The sequence below is a fragment of the Carlito syrichta genome, unplaced genomic scaffold (genome assembly GCF_000164805.1).
Source record: "Carlito syrichta isolate Samal-C Ts95f unplaced genomic scaffold, Tarsius_syrichta-2.0.1 Scaffold316192, whole genome shotgun sequence".
NCBI classification, from domain to species: Eukaryota; Metazoa; Chordata; class Mammalia; order Primates; family Tarsiidae; genus Carlito; species Carlito syrichta.
Genome location: NW_007260288.1, coordinates 848,000 through 871,786, shown reverse-complemented (window position 1 = coordinate 871,786; position 23,787 = coordinate 848,000). Strand labels below are relative to the sequence as shown.

The window sequence follows — 23,787 nt, the reverse complement described above, 5'->3', positions numbered from 1 at the left end:
AAAGCAGCAGCAAGTCAGTTTTTTCTTTCCCCTGCACGCTTTAACCTTTTAGATAGAAATAACTCAAACTCCCTCTGGATTTCAAGGTTCCCCTCACCTCCCCACCATGAACTCTACCTCCTGTTCTGTGAACAGATAATTATTTTTTTTTAAATAGGAAGCATTATTTAGCCTTTGCACCCCCCACTTCTCTCTAATTGCCATGTAGCAGGCATGAGGTTAAAGGATAAGCTAGCCCAGCAAGGATGATGTGCTACAGTATTTATTTATTTTGGAAGGAAGGGTGTAATTAACCCTAAATAACAGCCCTTGCAGCCTGCAGAGGGGAGTCTCCTGGCCCTATCAAAGGCCGGTAGAGCAGGGAGGGACTGAGGCTGACATGAAGTCACAGATACCGAAACTATGTGCCTGATAATGATATAATTAGAGGATCAGAGATTTCTGACTGCTGCGGACTTCAAAAGCTTTAAAAGCAGCCAGCAGTCTCTCCTGTAGCCATCTTGACTAAAGCAGACATTTTTGTTTAATCACTACATACAGTAACAAGAAAGGGGGAAAACAGAAGAGCATTGTTCCGCACTTTCAAAATACCAGTCCCCTTTCTGGCCTTTTGCGTGCCACAGGAAGAAACTTTATGAACGACAGAAATATAGTTTTAATACAGTGATACAAAAGTCCATTCTCCTTGCTAAAATGTGGCTCCAATTAAAAAAAAAAGTTGTTATAACTTTCCCAGTTACCTGTCAAAATTTTATTAGACTGTTGTTAGGTCATTGAAAATATAGTATTTTAAATAGCTTCTCATAAACATTTAAGCAGCATTTTACTTGTATTCAGTTTTCCTTTTCTGCACTAGGTCTGAGGCTAATAGGGTAAAAATGGGCTTTTAATCTGTTTTATTTATACTTTAAATCTGTATGGAATTTGTCAGACTAGGGGAATGTAGTCATCACCGCATAAGACCCGGTGAGCTTTATGTGAAAAATAAAGTGAGCTTGGAAAAAGGCTGAGAAAGAGCAGAAAAGCAGTTCTGCAAAGCAGGGTTCTTAGTTGAAGCAAAAGACTCTAGAAAAGGGACTTGGGCCCAAACCCAGGACAGTGAGTGCAGATTTAGGAGCAAGACCTCCAGCTTCAGACTGTTTTGAGTTGCCAAAGATCTCTGTCTAGTGGGCTGGTTTTCCTTAGAACTGAAGCATTAGCGGCCCCTGGTGAAAACTGAGCACACCATACGGTGGCCTGGAATTTGGACAGATAATTAAATGAGACACCTTACTCAGGCATTCACAGAGAGGAGGAAGAAGAAAGGTGCGGGTGGGAAGAGCTTTGTAAAGCAGCTTCCCCCCCCCCCCCCCCCCCCGTATTTGATTTCAGCATGCTGGTTTACACAACTAGACAGATCTTCAGAAAGTAAATGGAAGAGGTGTGTGCATTAGTCCGTTTACAGTAGCGTTAGCTGTGATGTGTAACTATGACCGGAGTCTACCAGATTGGTTATCTCACTTAATGACAGCTTCAGGACCCAGACAGTTGTAACTAGACATTGATGTTAAAGCCTCAGTCTTGCATCGTGACATAATGTTAACAGAACCTTGCAACTCACAAAATAAGTTTTATAAAGGAAACTTTTAATCACTTCCTGTAGAAAATTTGAGGTTTCCTTAAGGATTTTTCATTCAACCAGGGGAGGATTTTCAGTTTCAGTGTTTCCCCTTTTAGATCACATGTTGAATTACATGTAAAACTGGAGAGGAGGAGGAGGAAAAGTTAGCCTTGCAATTTTACATCCCCCCCAACCCCTTTTTATGACTTTCCATTTGGGCTGAAAGAAATTGACTTTGGCAAGCAAACCACTAATTGTAAACTGCCTAGTTCCTGTTTTACAATATACTGACTAAAAGTTCCTCTGCATGAAAAGATCTTTATAGGCAAAGTTTGCCTTTTCTAGAGAGGTTGCAAATAGCTGCCTAGTTTCATAGTTTTAAAACCTCCTGACCTGAGCAATTTCTAGATTGTTGTGTTTCTAGTTAATAACTTTATAAGGTGTTAGCTAAAGCTCTTAAATCTTGGCTCAGTCCTTCGGGATAGTAAACAATTCGGTAGTTCCGATCAAATATTTGTACTGACAAAATCAAAAAGCCTAGCAGTTTTTTGTTGGATGGTTATGTTAGGATTAAAATGAATAAATAATGTGATTTACTTTGTGGTGAGAGAATTGTATCAATTATGATTTTCCCTCAAAAACAAAAGTATTTTTAATTACTCTCTTAACTCATCAGAAATCTGCTTTTGGGATGACTACATTCCCAGAATTATACTTGACTGAATCAAAACGTTAGCCCTGACTGCACAAAGGGCTTTTCCAGTCTCCGTGGACTGCTATTGTAAGCACTCAGCTTGAATAATCTAAAAGTTAGTGCCTTTGAACTTGGAATTGAGCAGTTGCTTAAATAGTTGCTTTATCTGGATTCTGAAGCAGAGTTTGATGTGATTTCTCATTGTTTCCAGGTGAAATCCGATGCTACTGTGATGCTGCCCACTGTGTGGCAACTGGTTATATGTGTAAATCTGAGCTCAGTGCCTGCTTCTCTCGACTTCTTGATCCTCAGAACACAAATTCCCCACTCACCCATGGCTGCCTGGACTCTCTTGCAAGCACAGCAGACATCTGCCAAGCCAAACAGGCCCAAAACCACTCTGGCACCACCATGCCCACATTGGAATGCTGTCACGAAGACATGTGCAATTACAGAGGGCTGCACGATGTTCTCTCTCCTCCCAAGGGTGAGGCCTCAGGTAGGGAGAAGCTGTTTCTGAGCAGAATGTCTGCTTGATCTATAGACTTGGGACAGCCACGACTTTGTATGTCTGCTATTGATTTTGTTGTTAATGTAATTAGAGACACCAGAGGGAGCAGCATGGCTGGTTACAAAGATGCATCTCTAGTGAGTAGCTTTTATGTCTGCCTGAGCATTAGATGTCTGTCTGCATAATAAGTTTTGCCTGTTTTTTCAACATTTTGAAGACATTAGAAGGCCATTACATTTCAGTAATGACAGTCTGTAAACAAATGAGTTTGTAAGCTTCTTTGGGTAGTTTTACAGTATTAATTTTCTAAATATCGTTGATTTAATTGTAAGCTTCTTTTTAATGGGATTCCTTGTTTGAAATGGATAGATGATCATGAATATCCCTAGGAGGAATTAACATAGTGTTTGATCATTTTGTCTGTTCTCCTTTAGGACAAGGAAACAGGTATCAGCATGATGGTAGCAGAAACCTCATCACCAAGGTGCAGGAGCTGACTTCTTCCAAAGAGTTGTGGTTCCGGGCAGCAGTCATTGCCGTTCCCATTGCTGGAGGGCTGATTTTAGTGTTGCTCATTATGTTGGCCTTGAGGATGCTTCGAAGTGAAAACAAGAGACTGCAGGATCAGAGGCAACAGATGCTCTCCCGTTTGCACTATAGCTTCCACGGACACCATTCCAAAAAGGGACAGGTTGCAAAGTTAGACTTGGAGTGCATGGTGCCGGTGAGCGGGCACGAGAACTGCTGTCTGACCTGTGATAAGATGAGACAAGCAGACCTCACCAATGAGAAGATTCTCTCGCTCGTTCACTGGGGCATGTACAGTGGGCATGGGAAGCTGGAGTTCGTATGACGGAGTCTTACTGAACCACACTTCTTGAACGCTTGAAGGCCTTTGAGTTCTGCTGGACAGGAGCACTTTATCTGAAGAAAAACAAACTCATTTAATCATCTTTGAGGGACAAAATGACCTCTGCAAACAGAATCTTGGATATTTCTTCTGAAGGATTATTTGCACAGACTTAAATACAGTCAAATGTATTATTTGCTTTAAAATTATAAAAAGCAAAGAGAAGACTATGTACACACTGTCACCAAGGTTATTTGCATCTGAGGGAGCTGGAATTGAGTACCTTAAATAAACTAAGGTGTGCTCTATGTAAGCTTCTACATTTTGAGTTATTGTAAAGATTTAAAAGAAATATATCTATTTTGTCTGAAATTTAGTGATGTCTTTCATAAATTAAAGATGAAGTGGGAAGTGTAAGAAAGTATGTGTTAATTATACAAATGAAGATCTGCTATTGCTCATACGGCCTTGGTTTTCAACTCTAGGATTTGGCTTGATTTTTTTTTTTTTTAAGCAAGACCAAGCTCTTGTTAATTCTTACACACGCCTGTGTAATTTTCTTACAGCGTGGAGAGTTTCTAAATGTGTACTGACCATTATTTAGTGTCTTACCCACATTTCTTGTTAGGATAATTAGTGGGTTTTAGCTTTTATTTAGGAAGGGAATCTTAAACTTATTTATATTAGGTCAGATAGGACTTTCTGAAGTTACATTAGCAGAGGTAATATTTATCAACTTGATCCAGTTGCTCTGGAATATCTTTTTAAATGTGTCTACCTCCAACTCCCCCCTCAAAAAATTAACTAAACTATTTTTTTTGGTTGAGTTAGTTGCTGTCTGCTTTCACTGTTAATTAGTTTATTTTGCCTCAAGTCAAATCAAACATTTGGTACCCACATTAGCCACATAATACTGTACAATGCTCTTAGTTTTCAAATCTTATTCTTTAACAGTGTTGTGTTTTTTTGGTTTTAACTTCTCTCAATTCTTAGAAAGGTTTCTGGTTATGAACGTTATATACCAATTGAAATTTAAGTAACACGGTACTACTAGGTTTCTTCCCCCAAAATGATTCTTTTATTAATATAACCAAATAGAACATTGACTTTAGCTAGCTAAGTAACAATATTTTCCCCTGTAAGTCTTCCTGTCTGGTAACACTGCCAAGCCTGAGTTGAAACCTATGCCATATTTGTGTACTTTGTTATCTTAATGTGAAAATAATTTGCCATGGAGAGTTTTTTCTCAATTCTTTTGTATATTTGAAATTTTTGCTTAAAAATTAACCTATAGCCTGCATATTTGAGTACAGAATTTTCTTTATTCATGTTAAAACAAGACTTTTGCATATTCATTACTAGAATATTTTATAACAAGCATAATTTGGGTACCTTAAGGAGACAGGTACAGTCACCAAATTCATGGAAGAATTCGAGTTGAAATGACTAGTCTAAAATGAGTACCTAGGTTATCTGATAATAGACCACCTGCCCCAAGCAAATTAGGATACGAATAAATACACATTTTAATAAATGATAGTATTTGTATTGTGCTTTTTGAGATCAACAGCTCTCACATGTCATATAATTTGTAAAAGGTATTAAGGTTTATGCGCATCGGTTTTTAAGGAAGCCAAAGAAGTGTAGAACTTAACCATTTACACTTGTTCAGAGAAAATAATTGATCAAAATTGGCAGTTGGTGAAATTCCCACCCACACCTCCAGCTCTGGCTCTCAATCACATTATCATAGTTTTGAAGATCAAAGGGCTTCTTGTTCCTAGGCACCCTCATTCCATGTGTCAGTCTTGTGCAAGCTCAATGGATTCTTTAAGTAGCCAGCCCTTATATCAGTTACTTGTAGTCACGTTTTCTTCCTCTGCTTGCCCTGATACTATTCCCTGTTGACTCCATTTTTTCCAAGTACCAGTTAACTAAGAACTCAAAAATTTTTGAGGAGGTAAAACAGTGAAGGGGTTAAAGTCATATGCTTTGAAAGACTTTGAAATCAGTAAACTCTATCCTCCAGGAGAGGCTTGGGTCTGGCCTAGTTCTCAAATTTAATGGAAGATGAGTGCAAAGTGTCTCCACTTGGTTGTGTATTCCCTGGCCTGCCTCTTGTTCTCCCTACTGTATATTCATGAGGCTGTTTATGGCTCCCTACTGTAGGGTGGTGGCACTGGGCCCAGGGCTTCTCAGACTGAGTTTTGTTGAGGCTCAAGTTCTGGCTATAATGGCTGCCTAATAGGCCCACTTCTCTTTCTACTAACAAATCCTCTGCCTTTGATATCAATCTCTAGCATTTACACATGTCCTCATCATCAGTCTTAAAAGTCAGATGTGTTCAAAACTTGGCCTTTCGATGAAAATACTGCAGGATTCTTAACTCTGAATTTTACTGCATATAGATTTTATTTTTGTTTGCTTGTGGGAGTGTAACAGTTACCAGAAGCAGGAGATAAGGACCAGGCTACCTGATTCAGTAATGTAAGAATGGTGGTGAGGACTAGTTTGTTTTTCCTTTTAGAAATGTTTACTGTTACTTAGAGGTGCTACAAAACCCGACTAACCAGCAACAGCTCTTTTTTTAAAAAACAATTATAGAGATGTGGGGTACAATTCAGGGTTAGGTATATAAACATTGATCATGCAGGTTGAACAGCCCTTTTAATATTGTTAAGGAACTCCCCAAAAAGTGATTTTTCTTTCTAGGCGGAAATTTGCCCAGACTAGAGACAAAATTGCCAAGAGACCAAGATTGCCAAGATGTTTCTGTAACTCTACCCCTTATATTCTACCCCTTTTGAAAAAATTGATCTCTACATGGTTATGTCTTTTATGTTATTTTTCCACCTTATTTTGAATGGCTCAGAGGCTTCCTAGAAATTGACTGGTGTGTCTCTAATTTCTGCTGAACTGATTTTATTAAAAACACTGCACCATAGGGGGTTTGACCTAAAATACCAAACATGTCTGCTTTAGAAAATCACAAAGCTCTCCTCTGAAGCACTCATAAATCTGGTTTCAATATGGGTTGATTATAGGCTAAAAGCTTGAAAGCAGTGGCATCTAGTATCATGACTCTGGAACTGGCCTTTTTGGGGGTCCAGGACAGCTTTTTCCTCTTATAACCTCTAATTGATCCTCTTCTCTGCCTCTTAGCCCAAATAACTTTAAACCTCTAAAGCTGTGTGAATTGGGGTAAATTATATAAGCTCTTTGAATATTCAGTTTTGTTGCCTGTAAAAATGGGGACTATTATAGTACTTTATAGGATTATTGAGAAGAGATATTGTAGTTATTCCTATTAATATACACAGGAGTCTAGGGTGAACTATCCCTACATAATCCTTAAAACTTGAGAACTTTTGCCTATTTATACAGTGGTTGTTTTTACTTGGCTTATTTAATATTTCAGATCTTTGCATATTTGAAGTTTGTAACCCTGTCAGTCACCTGCTGACTGGATTTAGCATTTTTAATATTCTTTTTCAGCTTACGTTTGGGACCTTTGCTAGCTATTAAATGTTTTGTTTTGTAATTGTTTCTTTCTGGAATAACAGAGATAGCTACTGATAAGAACCTTTTAATCTTATGCACCTATTTCGGTTTTTGGTATTTCACAGAATGAAGTTTCCTTAGAGTTTCAGCTGTTCCGAGTGGTTAATCCATCAAGAGACATCAAGAGAGCCAAGCTAGGTGGCAGGCAATGCACCCGTATTGCTTGCATGACTTGTGTCTGGTGCTTTCTGAACAAATGCTGCTATCAATTACAACTCGACCCGTGGGTGCTCCCAAAAAAATACAAATAGTTCCACAACTGGAACTTTGTGAATGCGGAGATAGGGGAGCTAGTTAGTGAAAAGTCATTTAATTTCTCTGGATGAAATTAATTTAGTTACTCTGTGGTTCACAGTTATAGTAGAAAAATTAACTGCTCAGATACCAACTCGTTCTCCTTCTCTTTACCTAATTTTTTTTTTTTTTATTGTAGAGATGAGGTCGTGCCTGCCCAGGTGGGTCTCGAACCCGCAGACTCAGGCAATCCATTCACCTCAGCCTCCCAAAGGCGCGGGATTACAGGCTGAGCCACCGAGCCCGGCTCTCTTTACCTAATTTATTCCATCCACATTCCCTTCAATCTGCTGATTTAAAAAGGCAGACATGGATCATGTGGCATTTGAAATCCCACAAAATAATGAAATTCAACCCTCTCTCAAGTTGTGACAACTCTATTGGGGACAGTTTACAGTCTAAACATGTCCTGTTAATCTGCTAACACTGCACCTTTTTGCAGCATGGAGGGGTAACTCATTTGGCTGCCATTCCAGGAATTTGGAGACAATATCGGGAAGGTGGCAGAGCTGTCGGGAAGGTGGCAGAGCTGAGTTTAACCAGCTGGGGGTTTACTTCTTGCACCAAGGTAGTGATCTTTCAAATGGTCTGCTTTTTAGAATTTCAAAGTATGTATTGCTAAGGAAGGCCTACCAGCCAAACTTCTGCAAACTTTTCTTATTCTTTGAATATAAAATGGGTAACAGGAAAGGCACTGATAAACAATCTTGGGAGATACTTTGGATAAGCAATTGGATAATATCTCAAGGCATTTGTCGTTTCTCAAGACTTTTGAGAGATTCCTTCTATCTCATAGCTAATGGCTAGATAACCTACTAAGGGCTATTTCAAATGGTGTCAGCTGCCTATATCTTGCATATTGGATTGATGTTGGACTTAATCTGAGTAGAACTCAGGAGAGATCAGGTAATAACTATTGCATGCCATATATGCATATATATACATACATACATATATGCCATGCTAATCGAAAAGACTTTGTAATCCCGGAAGAATTTTACATTTGCTAAGTTTCAAGGCAATGCATAAGTAGATGTTGGAACTTGTGAGAAGTCAGTAACTTGTTTTTAGACATGTGAAGACTAAGTTAGTTGTGATGAATTAATAAACTCAGAGACTGTTGTGTAAATTCACTCTGAAAGATCTCACATAACAAACCTAATGGAACAAAAATTGTTTTAGGAGTTAAAACCAAGAGAAGTACAAAAAGCTCTTTATCCCTGGTCTCTTCCCCTTGGAATTTCCCTAGGGAACTGATGAGGACAGTGGAAAAACACCACACTTCTAAAAGCAGTTTCTTACTTTTTAAGTGTTAGAAGTTCACGGTTAAACATTTTTTAGTAAATTTAGCATATATGGTCTTGATATGATAGGCATTAATTCACAGTTGTGTTGGTAAATGAGGGTATTTCTCACCTGGATTTGGGGATTAAACCATGAACTCCCAGTGGAAAGGAGCTGTGATCAATAAACTTTGTACGTTTCCAAACTTGAAAAGAGAGAATTCAGTGAAGGACAAATTAAGGCCTTTTGTCATTAAACATCTGAATTGAGGTTGTCACTAAATAAATAAACGTTGTCTTTTTTGTTTGTTTGTTTCTCCATCCCAACTGATTACAGTTTTATGATTTTTGTTTGGGAAGCCTAAAGAAAAACAAATTGCTAGTTAAGGGAGTGGAGGAGAAAAAAAAACACACATGGGCCTGAAAATTAATGAAGCCTTGCTAAGGTCAAATATCTGTCTACCTTTAAGTTTAGTGCAGTCTCCAAGCTCACTGAAGGATACGATTCTCACCCAGCCGTATATCACAGTTCTCCTTTAAACTTGAGTATTTTAAGATACCCAAAGTTTTCATCAGACAGTGTCTCTCTGAGAGGTTATGAATATGAACAAGCCCCTGAGAGTTTTGTCCTTCAGAAAGGTAAAGAACCTGGAACCCGCAACCTGATTTAATTAGTGTTTCACCCTCAATGGCTTAATAGACCCGACCATACCAGGGCAACTTTGGCAAATTCTATTTTCTTCTCATGGAAATAAAACTCTGCCCAAAGGCTATAATGAAAGCAACAAATGGCTCCCTGCATTTTTCATTCAAGGACATAGCAAAAGTTATAAATTCTCTTCCCTCCACAAACTCTTAGCATCTTCATTAAAAGATTGGCTTTTATTTCAAAACTCAAATGGCCCTTGCATTCATTTAGTTTATAATTTAGATTTTTATATGTGCCTCTTATATTGTACTATGATGTTCTGTTAAGAAAATTACTTATTTTACAGATAACTTTAAATAACCAGAGACACATTTTGAAAAAAGGAGTGTGTGTGTGTGTGTGTGTGTGTGTGTGTGTGTACAGAGGGGAAGACATTCATGAATTATCAATTCTTGTACAGTATTGTTTCTAGTTTTCCATGTTCCTTTTATTTATATATATATCTTCAAATATTATAAATAAATTTATATTTTCAAACCAATGTCAGCATTCTTCCATTGATGTTCTTTCATTTTTATTTTTAAATTAATGTATAATCTGTATACATACTTTGGAGTACATGTACTAATTGAATACATTCATATAATCCATAAAGACCAAATCAGTGTAATTGAGACATCCATCATCTAAAATATTTGTCTTTTCTTATATTAGAAGCATTCGAATTATTCTCTTCTAGTTTTTTTGAAATATACAATAGATTATTGTAAACTATAGTCAACCTATCAAACACTAGGTCTTATTTTTTCCATCAAACTGTATATTTGTACCTACTAATCAACCTCTCCTCATCCCCCTCCAGTGGTGTTTATTAAAAATTGAGTAGGTATGGAAAAGAGAAAGCGTACCTCTTTAAAAACAACACCGTTGTTGACTTTTAAAATTGCAAACTTCTTGGCTGGAATAGGCAAAAATAGTCTCTCTGCCTATCCTGGTGTAGCATTGACCGTGTCTGATGTGTAGCTTGACTCTCCCAGCATTCTTTGCATCTGGCTACCAACTTCACAGGCAGGACAGAGCAAGAAGGTGTGGTTGACTGAGGAAGCTGCCTCAGGGGAATGTCCGGGATTGCTAAATGTCAAGGGTCACTTCCCTGTCCTGACACTTGACTGTGAGACAGGTTATGAGGTACATCTTTCAAGGGCCTGGACTGTGACAATCACTAGTGTCTGTAATAAAACCCAACATCCTTCACCACATCCTTTAACAATGGGAGGTTGTTTGCTGACATTTGTATGCAAATTACGGTGAGTAGCTAACAGGTTGCTTTGAAATGTTCAATTTGCTTATCCCAACCTGGGAAGCCTGACTCTTCTTGGCAGAAGATTTATGGAGCTATTTTTCATGGCTCTCAGCAATGAATTAGGCTCAGCTGGGTCCTCTTATTTTCATTAACTCAAGTGGGGCTTCAGGAGCAGAAGAGCTCTGCTGGTCCCTGGGCTGACTCAGAACCATTACTGAGAACCACTCACAGGTTCTAGGGATCATCGTTCTGCTGGCTGGTGCTGAGACATCTTAACAACAGACAACTGAAAGGATTTAAAACCCCTCTCTTCAGGATATCCATCACATAAATACCTTGTCTGGAAAAAAATAAATTGGCCATTTCCTTTGGCTTTGTCTTCATCCCTATTCTAGGAAAATGCACCTCCTCTCCCCCAGGCCTAAAGAAGGGTCTGCCATCTGAGTCTCTCACTAACTTATGACTTTGTATAACCTTGTGTTAGTCAAAAGCATCTTCTCAACATGCTCACCCTAATGTTTTTACAGTCTGTATATTTACTATGAGTGTGTATGGTTTTAGCTGCCTTAAAGACTTTTTTTTTTTTTTTAAACAGAGACAGGGTCTTGCTATGGTGCCCTGGTCGGTCTCAAATGCATAGCTTCAAACAAGCTTCCCGCCTTGTTCTCCCAAAGTGCTGGGATTACAGGTGTGAGCCACAGCTCCTGGACAGTTTTGGCTTCTGAGAGACTTGAGTTCAAGTTCAGATTGGCCTGTTTGTGACCTTGGGCTAAAGAACCTTTCAGTTCTTTGTAGTGTGACCTTGGGCTAAAGAACCTTTCAGTTTCCCCCCTTACAAAATAGGGATAACAACATGATCAGCACTTTGGGTTGCTGAGAGGATTAAATGAGATAATGCAAATAAAGATTTAGCACAACCCCTAACAAAGTTGTGAATGTTAGCCATTACTACTAAATATTGCTTCTCCAAAACCTTCACAATGCTTGGAAAAGAGACACACAGGGGTCACCAGGCCCACTTTACAGATGAAAAGAGTCAGACTTTGAGTAGATTCAAGGATCCAGTGATGTTTAATCTTTATTTGTGTGTCTTTCTTTAATTTGCTGTAACTTTCCATGATTCTGTTTGCTCAAGACTATAAGTACTTAATTTTGATTTAAAAATCTGGAAACTAGAATATCCCCTGCAGGAAAGTGTTACTTATTAGGAACAGTTATTATGTGCAATATCAGCAAAGAGCAGTTTAACACTCTTCAAAATCAGGAAGGACATGTTATCTGCTCCATGTTACAACAAATGGTTGTTTTGCACATCCTGTTAATGAATACACACCTGTCGAATGTATTCATTTGCTCTGCTGACAGACAGCCAAGCACAGTACATTGCCTAGAGCACCACTGGTATGGGCTCCTGGCATTGCTCGGGGTCTTGCTGCTTGGGACCCAGTTGAAAGGTGGGCCAAGGTCATCCCACAAGAAGTCAAGAGGTGAATGAAAATTTTATTCCAGACCACACCGAGTGGAGTCAGGACTGTTCTCACAAGAATCTGGGCTTCTAATAAATGTGCTGAACTAAAAACACAATACAGCTTTAATAATAGAAGTACAAATCATAAACCCTCCAGTTAGTCATTTATTGTTCCTTATTATGAATGTTGGGACGCATATGCTTCCATGATGTTTGCTATCCTGTAAGTCAGTCTCATGTGCATGTTACTTAAGTTATTGACAAATCTAGGTGTGGGGCTTCCCCAAACCTAGGAATTGATCTGTGTCCTACATTGTTGTCCTTTTTCTTTTCTGTTAGCCAGGTTGGAGTGCAGTGTTGCAATCATAGCTGTTAGCCAGGTTGGAGTGCAGTGGTGCAATCATAGCTCATGACAGATTCGAACTCCTGGGCTCAAGCAATCCTCCCATCTCAACCTCCCAAGTAGCTGGGACTACAGGTGCACACCACCACACCTGGCTAATTTTTAAATTTTTTGTGGAGAGGGAGTCTTGCTATGTTGTCCAGGCTGGTCTCAAGCTCCTGGTCTCCAGTGATCCTCCCACCTGGGTCTCCCAAAGTTTTGGGATTATAGGGGTGAGCCACTACATCTGGCAGTCCAGCATCTTCAAGCAGCCACCAGACACTTCCTGGAGATACTTGCTGCAAGGGACACAGGAAGCTGCTCCAGCACATTCCAGCACATTAGCTGACCTGCTTGTGAACCTTTACACCAATTCTGAGGCTTGCTCTTGATCCCTTTTCTTCTGACTGCTCGGACTGATGACAGCACTCCACACTCGACTCTCTGTCTTGACTTGATGTCTGACCTGTCTGTGGCTCTCCATAGCCTAGGCCTCATCTCAGGTTCTGTCCCAGGAAAATGTGGCTCCATTTTGCTCTGACTTCCTGTCCTTCCTCTCTTTCCATCATGCATTTGGGTTTTGCTTTTCTGTACAACAGTCCCTTTGTCTTGCAATGACTTGATTCGACATAACCTCGTGACTTTGGCTTTAGTTAGGACACTCTCTTGGGCTGACTCTAGTGCCAGAATATCAAGCTTGCAGGCCAATCCTGCCAGGTCTGAGGACTCGTGCCAGCCTGGGCCTGGAGCACAGGGCTTTTGCTCATTTAGGAACAGCCTTGGCCACATACACCAGTCACATTTTAACCCACTTCATGGAGCTGCTCCCAAGACACTTACAACCATACATTTCCTGGTGGCCTTTCCTTACCTGACAGTAATGCAGGGTTGGAGCCTATGGACTTAGGAGTTATGAAGCAAGCTGGGTTCTTGTGGCCAAAGTGGTGGTTGAGGGAAGAGACCATCAACTTAAAGACTGAGGACACACCAGCAATTCCTTTAGCGCTCCCATGGCCCCTGAGCTCTGAGTTTGTCACCACCCTAGAAGGTGACGTCCATTCTTTAAAAATCCTTGCCTGACAGTTTTCACTGAAATCTCATAGAATTGTCCTAATCTTGCTACAAACAGAACCATTCAAATTTGTTTAGAGAAAAGAATTGATCAGAATTGGCAGTTGGTGAAATTTCCACTCTGACTTCCACTCTTTGGTTCTCTAATGAAAAAACATGTAGGTGACATTTCCAGTCTACTCCACTAGGAAAACGGAGGAGCGGATCGCAGGTCTTCTCCCACACTCTCCAGGGGGGTCCCTGAAGGCAGTCGAGGCAGGGTTTCTGCAAGGACAGGTAGACCCCTGAGCCCTACCATGTGCTGCCTGAGATAAGGAAGACTCTTACCAGAGCTTCAGAGTACTGCTCCAACTTGGCACAATACAACGCTAAATTAATGGGGCCAGCTAAGTCTCAGCCTGATGAGGTGCTGTGGACATTCTGGTCAACCCATGCCCTGTGGCAGGCAGCTGGTCAGGCTGGTCAGGCTGGTGGCCACTTGCTAACCTGGCTGGAAGCTCCTCAGGCTGTGAGGAGCTGAGCACTTCTCCCAGCCATGCCTGATGCGGCTGTGCACTCCCAGAGGGCCCACTGGCTTCTACTGAGGAACTTTGTGCCCCAATGCCAGGGCGAGTCCTGAACGGCATCAAGCTAAGGTTGGTGAGAGCAGCACAGAGTTTGCATGACTTTGGCAGTACGTGGACAGGAGTTTCCTTCCTGTGTCTGGATGATTCTTTGTGTAGCCTGTTACACGATGCCTGAAACAAGGTAGGTGATCAATAAAAGTGACCACAGTGACCACTATTTCTCTACCAATATCTCTCTTTTGGCTCTATTCACTACTGTATAAGTATAATGAAGTCAGTTTTTTTTTTGAGTCAGAGTCTCACTCTGTTGCCCAGGCTGGAGTGCAGTGGCACACCCACTGCCACTGCAACCTCAACCTGCTGGACTCAGTTGAGTCCTCCACCTCAGTTTTCCAAGTAGCTGGAACTACAGGCACGCACCACTATGCCCAGCTAAATTTTTATTTATTTATTGTTCAGATGAGGTCTTGCCAAGTTGCCCAGGCTGATCTCAAACCCTTGGGCTCAGGCAAGCCTCTCACTTCGGCCTCCCAAAGTGCTGGGATTATAGGTGTGAGCCACTGCATCCGACCCCCATGTTTTAAAAAAGAAGCAATTTGTCTCAAGAGTCTATACTGATTAGTGAGATTTAAAGAACAACACCACTTTCCAGCTCAATCTTTTTCATTTGCAAAATAGAGACACAAAATAGAATCACCATGTTGTCCTCTTACCTCAAACTCATGTTATAAGGCTTCTGCAGTGCTACGAAGGCCTTCGAGATCCTTGGAAGAGGCATCGTAAAGTAGGAATTACTTTGCTTGTTAGCAAAGGTTTGGGGAAAAAAGGGAATTATTCTCAAAATACTATTTTGAAATAAAGGTAAGCTTTTTCTCATGCATTTCCATATTTTTTCTATACTTTCGGTTCTTGTTACTTTTTAAACATAGGTTTTGAATCATGCCTCTTTTCTCTAGTATTTCTAATTAATCCAATTAAGTCTGCATTAAGAAAAGGGAAACGGTGTACACACAGCTACATGCTTGAGGCCATCTTTCATTTCTCAACCACTAAAACCACTACTTATTTAGAATACTGTTCATAATTGAATTTACATTTACAATAAACCTCAGACTCAGAATTTGGGCAAGGATGGATAGAGAGGAAAGAAAGAAAAGTTCAAGCACTATAATAACAAAAGTGGTAGCCAGATTGTTGTCTACCGCTTGAAATAAACACGCTAATTTTTCTTAGTGTCTCCTGAATAATAACAAAACAAAACATAAAGTTCAACCACAAAATTCTAAAAAACAAAGAACTTTAGAGATAATTCTGCTCAAAAATAACTTTAGCCCTTATACATTTTTCCTACTTAAGACAAATATTACACAACAATGAAATTATCTTTTGTTTTTGAACATTTTCTACAATTAGCTGAAATGTTAAGATGAGTAGCCTGTGTCTTGGTTAGGAACAACAGGAAGGAGGAATTGTGTTTCTTACTAGCTCACACCTAAATGTTTAATACTTAAATGGTGCCTAACTGTTGCACATCTGGGTACTCTTCTGCCTACCTCACAGCTGGTAAACACTGGCTCAGTGACTTATCCAAGGCCCCAGTGAACAGGGCTTGGACCTGGGATATATGCCCAAGATCACATTGTCAGGCCATAGTCTCCATAATGAAGACTAAAAACTTGTGAGAAAAATAATGTCAAGACCACAAAGTTTTGTTTCTAAATGGAAACTTTACAGTGATGTTTTGTCTGAAATAGGGTCTCTACTTTTCAGAAAGACCAAGTATGCCAAACCCAACCACACTATTTCTTCCAAGTTGTACCCCATTTTACCAGTGGGACTGGAAAGGAATTCTCAGCCTAGTTTACTTCTGGGAGGGAACCTGGGGGACCAGAAGAAATTTATTTTCAACTCTCTAGGTTTAATCACTTGAGAAAAGAGTTCATGCTTTTTCAGTGGCTCTGGCATCTATGAGGAAAGGATTTTTATTTTTCTCTCCAATGACTCCCTTACTCTAGAAATGAGAGATCACTGCTGACTTTGTTTTTCTCTTATAAGAGACAAGCGAAGGGAAAAACACACACACAATCTCATATTCTCTTATTCTTGTTAACTTACTTATAGCTATCTCTTATTTCCTTACAAATCATCCTTCTAAGCAAGAGAAGCAGAAATCAATAGATTCTATGAACTTTTGTGGTTTATATTAGTGAACCTCTCTGAAAGACTTTTCTTCTTCAAAGTGAGTAGTTTTGTTTTGTTTTGTTTTGTTTGAAACATATAGAATTACCTGTAGGAAAAAAATGATGTATTGATTTTACTCTTTTAGTAGGCTGACTTTTAAATTTTTTTTCTAAGAACAGGCAATTCTGTTGCAATTTCAGTGACTAGAATCAGTATATTTTCTAAAGCTAGAAAATGTCAAACTTCATGTACATTGTATTTCTAAAGCCTCAGCAACACTCAGAAACTATAATTATATCCTGACAGTGTCTTATTCACAAAAGAGACTCAGACAACTTCCTTCACAGTCATGCTTTGACAACTCATTCACTTTATCCATAACACTATCTTAAAAGAATTTCCTTTCAGAAAACAGTCAATGAGGGAAACACAAGGGGAATTTTCTGCATGATTGAATTCATGGAAGAATAGCATTCTATTACCAAAAATAATCAGCCAGCCCAGAGACATTCAGCTTCTCACTGACCAGTGAATATTTGATATTTCAAAACTGCAGTAAGCAGTATAATGGGAATTGTCAGGCACTGATACAATGCTAGAATTAGAGAGTTAAGACATCAGGTTACATGGAATGCTCAACTTGAGTCTAGCATACAAAGGGTTAAAAGTGGCTAGCCTATACAGGTCAATGTTTAACTTTTCCAAGTTTTGCTTAAATAAAATACATGAGAGAAACCAAGAGGATTTGAGAGAGAGAGAGAGAGAGAGAATGGAGAAAGAATATTCTGGGTCAATTAAATCAACACATTAAAAGGTGCTCTGACAGAGTATTAGAATAAAGTTTTAACAATTCTCAGGAAGTCTTCATGAGTACACATGCCTGAGTCATCTCGATTTTCTGTATTTTATGGTTGTATATATGCCCAGAGAGAGAGATGAAATGAAAACAAGTAAAAAGAATGAGAGAGGGGGGAAAGAAAACATAAAGGAATATTAGAAGAGTAGGAGGAAATTAGATTTTTTTCTTGGGCGTGGAAAAGGGAAACAAATGGAACAAGTTAACATTTAATACAAACAGCTCCAGGGTCACATGGGAGTTCCAAGCAGCTGCTAAATCTGGTACCAGGATCCTTTAGAGCTCAGACCACAGCATAAAGAAGGGGCAGCATCGCAGGTGAGCACTTGCTCCCAGAATCTGTGCTGATTTGAGACAAAGTTAGATTCTGGCCCTCTCTTAAAATGTTGGTTCTTCAGCATTTGTAATAGCTTTTTCCACGCTGTTCTCGGATAAGGTGACTATTTCACAAATTGTTTTGTACTGGTTAATGACACATGCAAAAATTTAGAGGAAGCATTTAGATACTTTTTAGCAATTTGATGGAGTGATTTTATGTCTGTAGAATTCAATAGTTTTTATTTAATGGGACTTCATTTTGTATCTTTTTATTTTAAATTCCATTTCTGTTAGCAATTAATTTTTGTTGCATTTTACAAAACATCAGTCTGTGATAGACTGGGGAAAAAAAAAAAACTGGTCTTCTATCATAAATATGTTGAGAAGCCCTTCTCTGGAGAACCAGGAAGTTGTGCTTCCCAAACGTGGATGACCAAACATTTTTCATCCTGAAGACAGTGGTCAGAGCCAAGGGCCTTTAGTCAGTGGCATTCTTTAAGCAACGGTTCTCCAACTCATTTGTATTGGGACCCCCACACGCTTTCAAAAACTCAATTTCCAATAGTTCATTGCTAGCACAGTGCATAAAAAATGCAATTGGTTTAAAAAAATTTTTTTTTGAATCCTGTGAGCTGCTAAACTCATAGAATTGATCTAGTAGGTTTTTTGTAGATTTTTTGTGGTCAGTCATATCACCTGCTTTTTAAAAAATTTTCTTTATTTTACTTAATTTTCCTGATCAGGGCCTCCATTATGTGCTGAATAGAAGTGGTGGAGCTGGGCTCCGTGTATCAGCCTGTAATCCTGCGCCTTTGGGAGGCTGAGGTGAGTGGATTGCCTGAGCCCGCGGGTTCGAGACCCACCTGGGCAGGCGAGACCTCATCTCTACAATAAAATCAAAAAATTAGCCGGGCGTGGTAGCACGTGCCTGTAATTCCTGCTACTTGGAAGGCTGAGGCGGAAGGCTCGCTGGAGGCCAGCAGGTCGAGGCTGCGGTGGCCGGGAGCGGCCACTGCACTCCAGTCTGGGTGACAGAGTGAGGCTCCAACTAAAAAAAAAAAGAAAGAAAAAAAAAAAAGTGGTGGAAGCAGACATTCTTGCCTTGTTTCCATCCTTAGAAAGAAACTTGTAGATTTTCACCATTAAATGTGACCATAACTGTAACTGTAACTTTTGAAGAATGCACTTCATAGACTGAGAAAGGTTTCTGTAATTCCTAAATTGCAAAGAGTTTTTTTTTTGTTTGTTTGTTTGTTTTTAGCTTGAATGGATAAAGAAAATTCTGTCGCCGGGCTCGGTGACTCAGCCTGTAATCCTGCGCTTCGGGTGGCCGAGGTGAGTGGATTGCCTGAGCCTGAGGGTTCAAGACTCGCCTGGACAACTTGGTGAGACCTCATCTCTACAATAAATCAAAAAATTAGCCGGGTATGGTAGCACGCCTGTAGTTCCGGCTACTCAGAAGGCTGAGGCAGAAGGATCGCCGGAGCAGAGAAGGTCGAGGCTGCGGTGGCCGGGAGCTGCCACTGCACTCCAGTCTGGGCGACAGAGGGAGACTCCAACTCCAAAAAAAGAAAAAAGAAAAAGAAAATTCTGTCAAAGACTTTCTCTGCATCTATAGAGATAGTCATTTGATTTTTCTTTTCCAGTCTGTTGATATGATGGATTGCATTGATTTTCAAAAGTTCAATTAGCCTTGCGTGCTCAGAATAAACCTCTCTTAGTCAAAGGCATTATTATTTTTATATATTACTTGATTAAGTTTGTTGCTATTTTGTTGAAGATTTTTCACTCATGTCTATAAGGTATATATGTTTGTAGTTATCTTTTCTTGTAGTGTTTTTGCATAGTTTTGGTATCAGGGTAATGCTGACCTCAGAGAATGAGTTGCAAAGTGCTGTTCCGTCTTCTACACTATGGAAGAATTTGTGTAGGATTGGTATTATTTCTTTTTTTAAAATGTTCTGTTCCTCCTAGGCAACATAGCAAGACCTCATCTCTATTTAAAAAACAAAAATTAGCCAAATGTGGTGGTGCATTCTTGTAGTCCCAATTACTTTGGAGACTGAGGCAAAAGGATCCTGTGAGCCCGGGAGGTCAAGGCTACAGTGAGTTGTGATTGTGCCACTGCCCTATAGTGTGAGTGATAGAGTGAGGCCCCAACTCAAAAACAAAAATGTTCTGTAAAGTGTTTCAAGTGAAGCAATTTGAGCTTGGAGTTTCCTTTATTGGATGGATTTAAACGATAAATTCAATTGCTTTAATAGATACAGGATTATTCATGTTACCTCTTTCTTTTTGAATGAGCTTTAGAAGTTAGTGTCTTTCAAAAAATTGTCCATTTCATGCAAATTCTTGAATTTATGGGCATAGAGTTACTTATAATATTGCTTTATTACTCCTTGAAAACTTGTAGGTTCTATGGTGAAGTCCCTCTTTCATTCCTGATGTTAGTAATCTGTACCTTCACTCTTGTTTCTTTCGTCTTACTAGAAGTTTGCAATTTAATTGATTGTTTAAAAACAGCTTTTGCTCTATTGATTTTTCTATGATTTTTCTATTTTGTATTTCATTGATTCTCATATCTTTATTATGTCTTTCCTTCTGCTTGCTTTGGATTTAATTTGCTCCTCATTTTTTTAAGTAGAAACTTATAAAATTGATTTAAGACTTATGTCTCATCTAATTTAAACATTAAATGCTATAAACTTCTACTTTAGCTGCATGTCCTAAAATTTGATGTTGTGTTGTTATTTCTATTTAATGCAAACCGTTCTCTAATTTTCCTTTTGATTTCTTCATTGATTTATAGGTTCATAGATTTTGTTTGTTTGTTTAGAGATGGAGTCTCAGTCTATTACTCAGGTTGAAGTACAGAGGCTCGATCACTGCAGCCTCAAACTCGCAAACTCAAGTCAATACTCCGGCCTCAGTATCTGGGACCATTGAGGGCACCACCACACCCAGCTAATTTTTAAATTTTTTGTAGAGATGGGGTCTTGCTATAATGCACAGGCTGATCGCAAACTCCTGGCCTCAGGTGATTCTCCTTCCTCAGCCTCCCAAAGTGCTGAGATTGCATGTGTGAGCCATCATGCCTGATTGATTCCTGGATTATTTAGAAGTACGTTGTTTAATTTCCAAATATTTGGCGATTTTCCAGATATATTGAATTTTAGTCTAATTTTATTTTGGCCAGAGTACATATTTTGTATAATTTTATTTTTAAAAATTGGCTAAAATTTGTTTTATGGCCCAGAATATATTCTACTTAGCAAATGTTGTGTGTAAACTTGAAAATAATGTATGTTCTGCTATTTTTATTTTTTATTAGTTTATTTATTTTAAAGATGTGGAGGTACAATTCAGGATTAGGTAGATAAGTGGTCATTGTACAGATAAACTTTGGGTCTGCCTTTGGTCCCCACTTCACCTGGTTTGAGATCAGGTACCCTTATTGATGTTATGTGCTCCCCCATCCCCTGGCAGTTTCCCTCTACTGCCAATCCCTTTTTTATAGTATTATGATAATCATTCAGCGTCCACTTATGAGCGAGAATATGTGGTACTCAGTTCTTTGTTTCTGTGATAGATCACTGAATTTTATTGACTCTAAATTTATCCAAATTCCTGCGAAGTTCATAATTTTATCCTTCTTTATGGCTGCATGGTATTCCATTGTGTATATGCACCACATTTTAAAAATCCAGTCCACTTTCTATGGGCAGCACGATTGGTTCCATGCTTTTGTTACTGTGAATAGTGCTGCAATAAACATGCGTGTGCAGGTATCTTTTTTATAAAATTATTTCAGTTTCTCAGGGTTTATTCCCAGAAGTGGGATAGCTGGGTTGTATGGACTGTTGAATTTAGATCTTTTAGGAATTGCCACACTGTTTTCTACAGAGATTGTACTAGTTTGCATTCCTACCAACAGTGTAGAAGCATTCCCTTTTCCCCGCATCCTCTCCAGCATCTGTTGTTTTTTGATTTATTGATTATGGTCATACTAACTGGAGTTAGGTGATATCTCAGTGTAGTTTTAATTTTTAAAATGTTAAATAGGTGGAGTGGAGTCGGTTGATAGTGTTGCTCAGGGCTATCCTTTTTGATTTTCGGCCTATTTAGTCTATTTAGTTAATTCCATGGAGAAGAGTGTTGATGTCACCAACTATAATTAGATTTGTCTATTTTCCTTTTCAAGTCTGTCAGTTTTCTCCTCATATATATATTGAAGTTTCATTATTAAGTGTATACCCACTTGGGATTGTAATATCTTCTTTGATAATTAACCCCTTTATCATTACATAACAACCCAGTTTAATGCCGGTAATAGTTTTTGTTCTGAAGTGTACTTTATCTGATATTAATATAGCTACTCCAGCTTTCTTTTAACTAGTATTTACATGATGTATCTTTTTCCATCCTTTTATTTTTATATGTCTTTATATTTAAAATAGGCTTCTTTTAGGCAGCATACAAATGGATTTTTCTTTAAAACACAAATCCAACCTGACAATCTGTCTTTTAATTGGTATGTTTAAATATGATACATTTAGAGGAGTTATTGATATAGTTGGACTAAAGCCTATTATTCTTCTAGATGCTTTCTATTCAGCCTTTTTTTTCCCCCTCTTTTTCCTTTTTTTGGACTAGTTGATTTTTTAATTGTTTTACTGTATCTCTACCACTGGCTTATTATTTATGCCCTAATTTTTTTTTTTTTTTTTTTTTTTAGTTGGAGTCTCACTCGGTCACCCAGACTGGAGTGCAGTGGCTGCTCCTGGCCACCGCAGCCTCGACCTGCTAGGCTCCGGCGATCCTTCCGCTTCAGCCTTCCAAGTAGCTGGAACTACAGGCGTGCGCTACCACACCCGGCTGATTTTTTGATTTATTGTAGAGATGAGGTCTCGCTGCCCAGACGGGTCTTGAACCCGCGGGCTCAGGCAATCCACTCACCTCAGCCTCCCAAAGGCGCGGGATTACAGGCTGAGCCACCGAGCCCGGCTATGCCCTAATTTTTTAAGTGGTTGCTATAGAGTACTTATTTAGGTACGATTTACTGTCAAATAATACGCTGCTTAATAAGTAGCATAAGAATATTACAGTTGTGTACTTCCAATTCCTTCTTTTATGCTATTGGTATGCATTTTTCGCTTTAAATATTCTATACACATGCAATACACTACTAATATTTTTCTTCAAATAGTTTATTTTAGAGATATTAAAAGTAGAAGAAAAATAAATTTTAAACTTTCCTTTATTTACATATGCCACTTCCAGTTTTTGTCATTTCTGCGTTTCTGTTTGTATCATTTGTTTCTGTGTGAAGAACTACAACATTTTTGTAATGCAGGCGTGCTGGCACTGAATCCTCTAAGGTTTTTGCTTTATTCAAAAATATTTTGTCTTTATTTTTAAAGGAGTTTTTGTTGGTATAGAATTCTGGGCTAACCATTTTTTTTTTCCCTTCAGTTCTTTAAAGATGTCACCTCACAGTCTTTGACTTGGATCATTTCTGAAAAGGTCTGCTATATTATCTTCATTTTACTTTAAGTAATGTGTCTTATTCTCTGACTCTGTTGAACACTTTTTATTTTTGTCTTTGTCATTGATTTTTAGCAGGTAGAATATGATGTGTCTATATGTCATTTTTTTCAAATATTAATTCTATTTGGTATTCTCTGAGTTTTCTTAAACATTTGGCTTGTTGTCTTTTTTTGTTTTTTTGAATCCAGGCCTCGATCTTCTCTATTATTTTTGTCCATTCTTTCTCTTCTCTTTCTGGGTCACTAATTAAACAGATCTTAAACCATTTGATACTATCTAACTGCTCTTTGATGCTTTGATCTTTTTGTTTTCCACTTTTTCCCCTCCTTTTTGTGTTTCATAATTTAAGTTCATCAATTCTTTCCTTAGCTTTACTGATTCTACTGATGTGTCATTGAAGGTATTATTTCTGTTACTGTGTTTTTCATTTCTTGTATTTCCATCTGATTTTTTTCATGTATTTTCGCCTCTGTTGGAATTATTCATCTTGCTCTACTTGTTGTCTATCTTTCTCACTAAAGCCTTTAATATAGTAATGAGAGCTACTTTAAATGTACTTTCTGAAATCTCTAATACCTGTTTCATAGTTGAAGATTCACAACTTTTGATAGTGTTTTTTGTTTTTTTTGTCTTCTTTGTATACCTAGTAGTTT

General features: G+C 38.7%; 1 protein-coding gene across 1 annotated transcript in view; it reads left to right on the top strand.

Annotated features, from left to right (window-relative positions):
- The window catches only part of BAMBI (BMP and activin membrane bound inhibitor), a 4,984-nt gene extending 792 nt beyond the window's left edge, over positions 1–4,192 (top strand). The window contains exons 2-3 of the mRNA XM_008073836.2: positions 2,506–2,793; positions 3,240–4,192. Coding sequence (XP_008072027.1) covers positions 2,506–2,793; positions 3,240–3,658 — 707 coding nt within the window. The 3' untranslated portion in view covers positions 3,659–4,192. The remainder of the gene's footprint in view (positions 1–2,505; positions 2,794–3,239) is intronic.
- Positions 4,193–23,787: the final 19,595 nt, after the last annotated feature.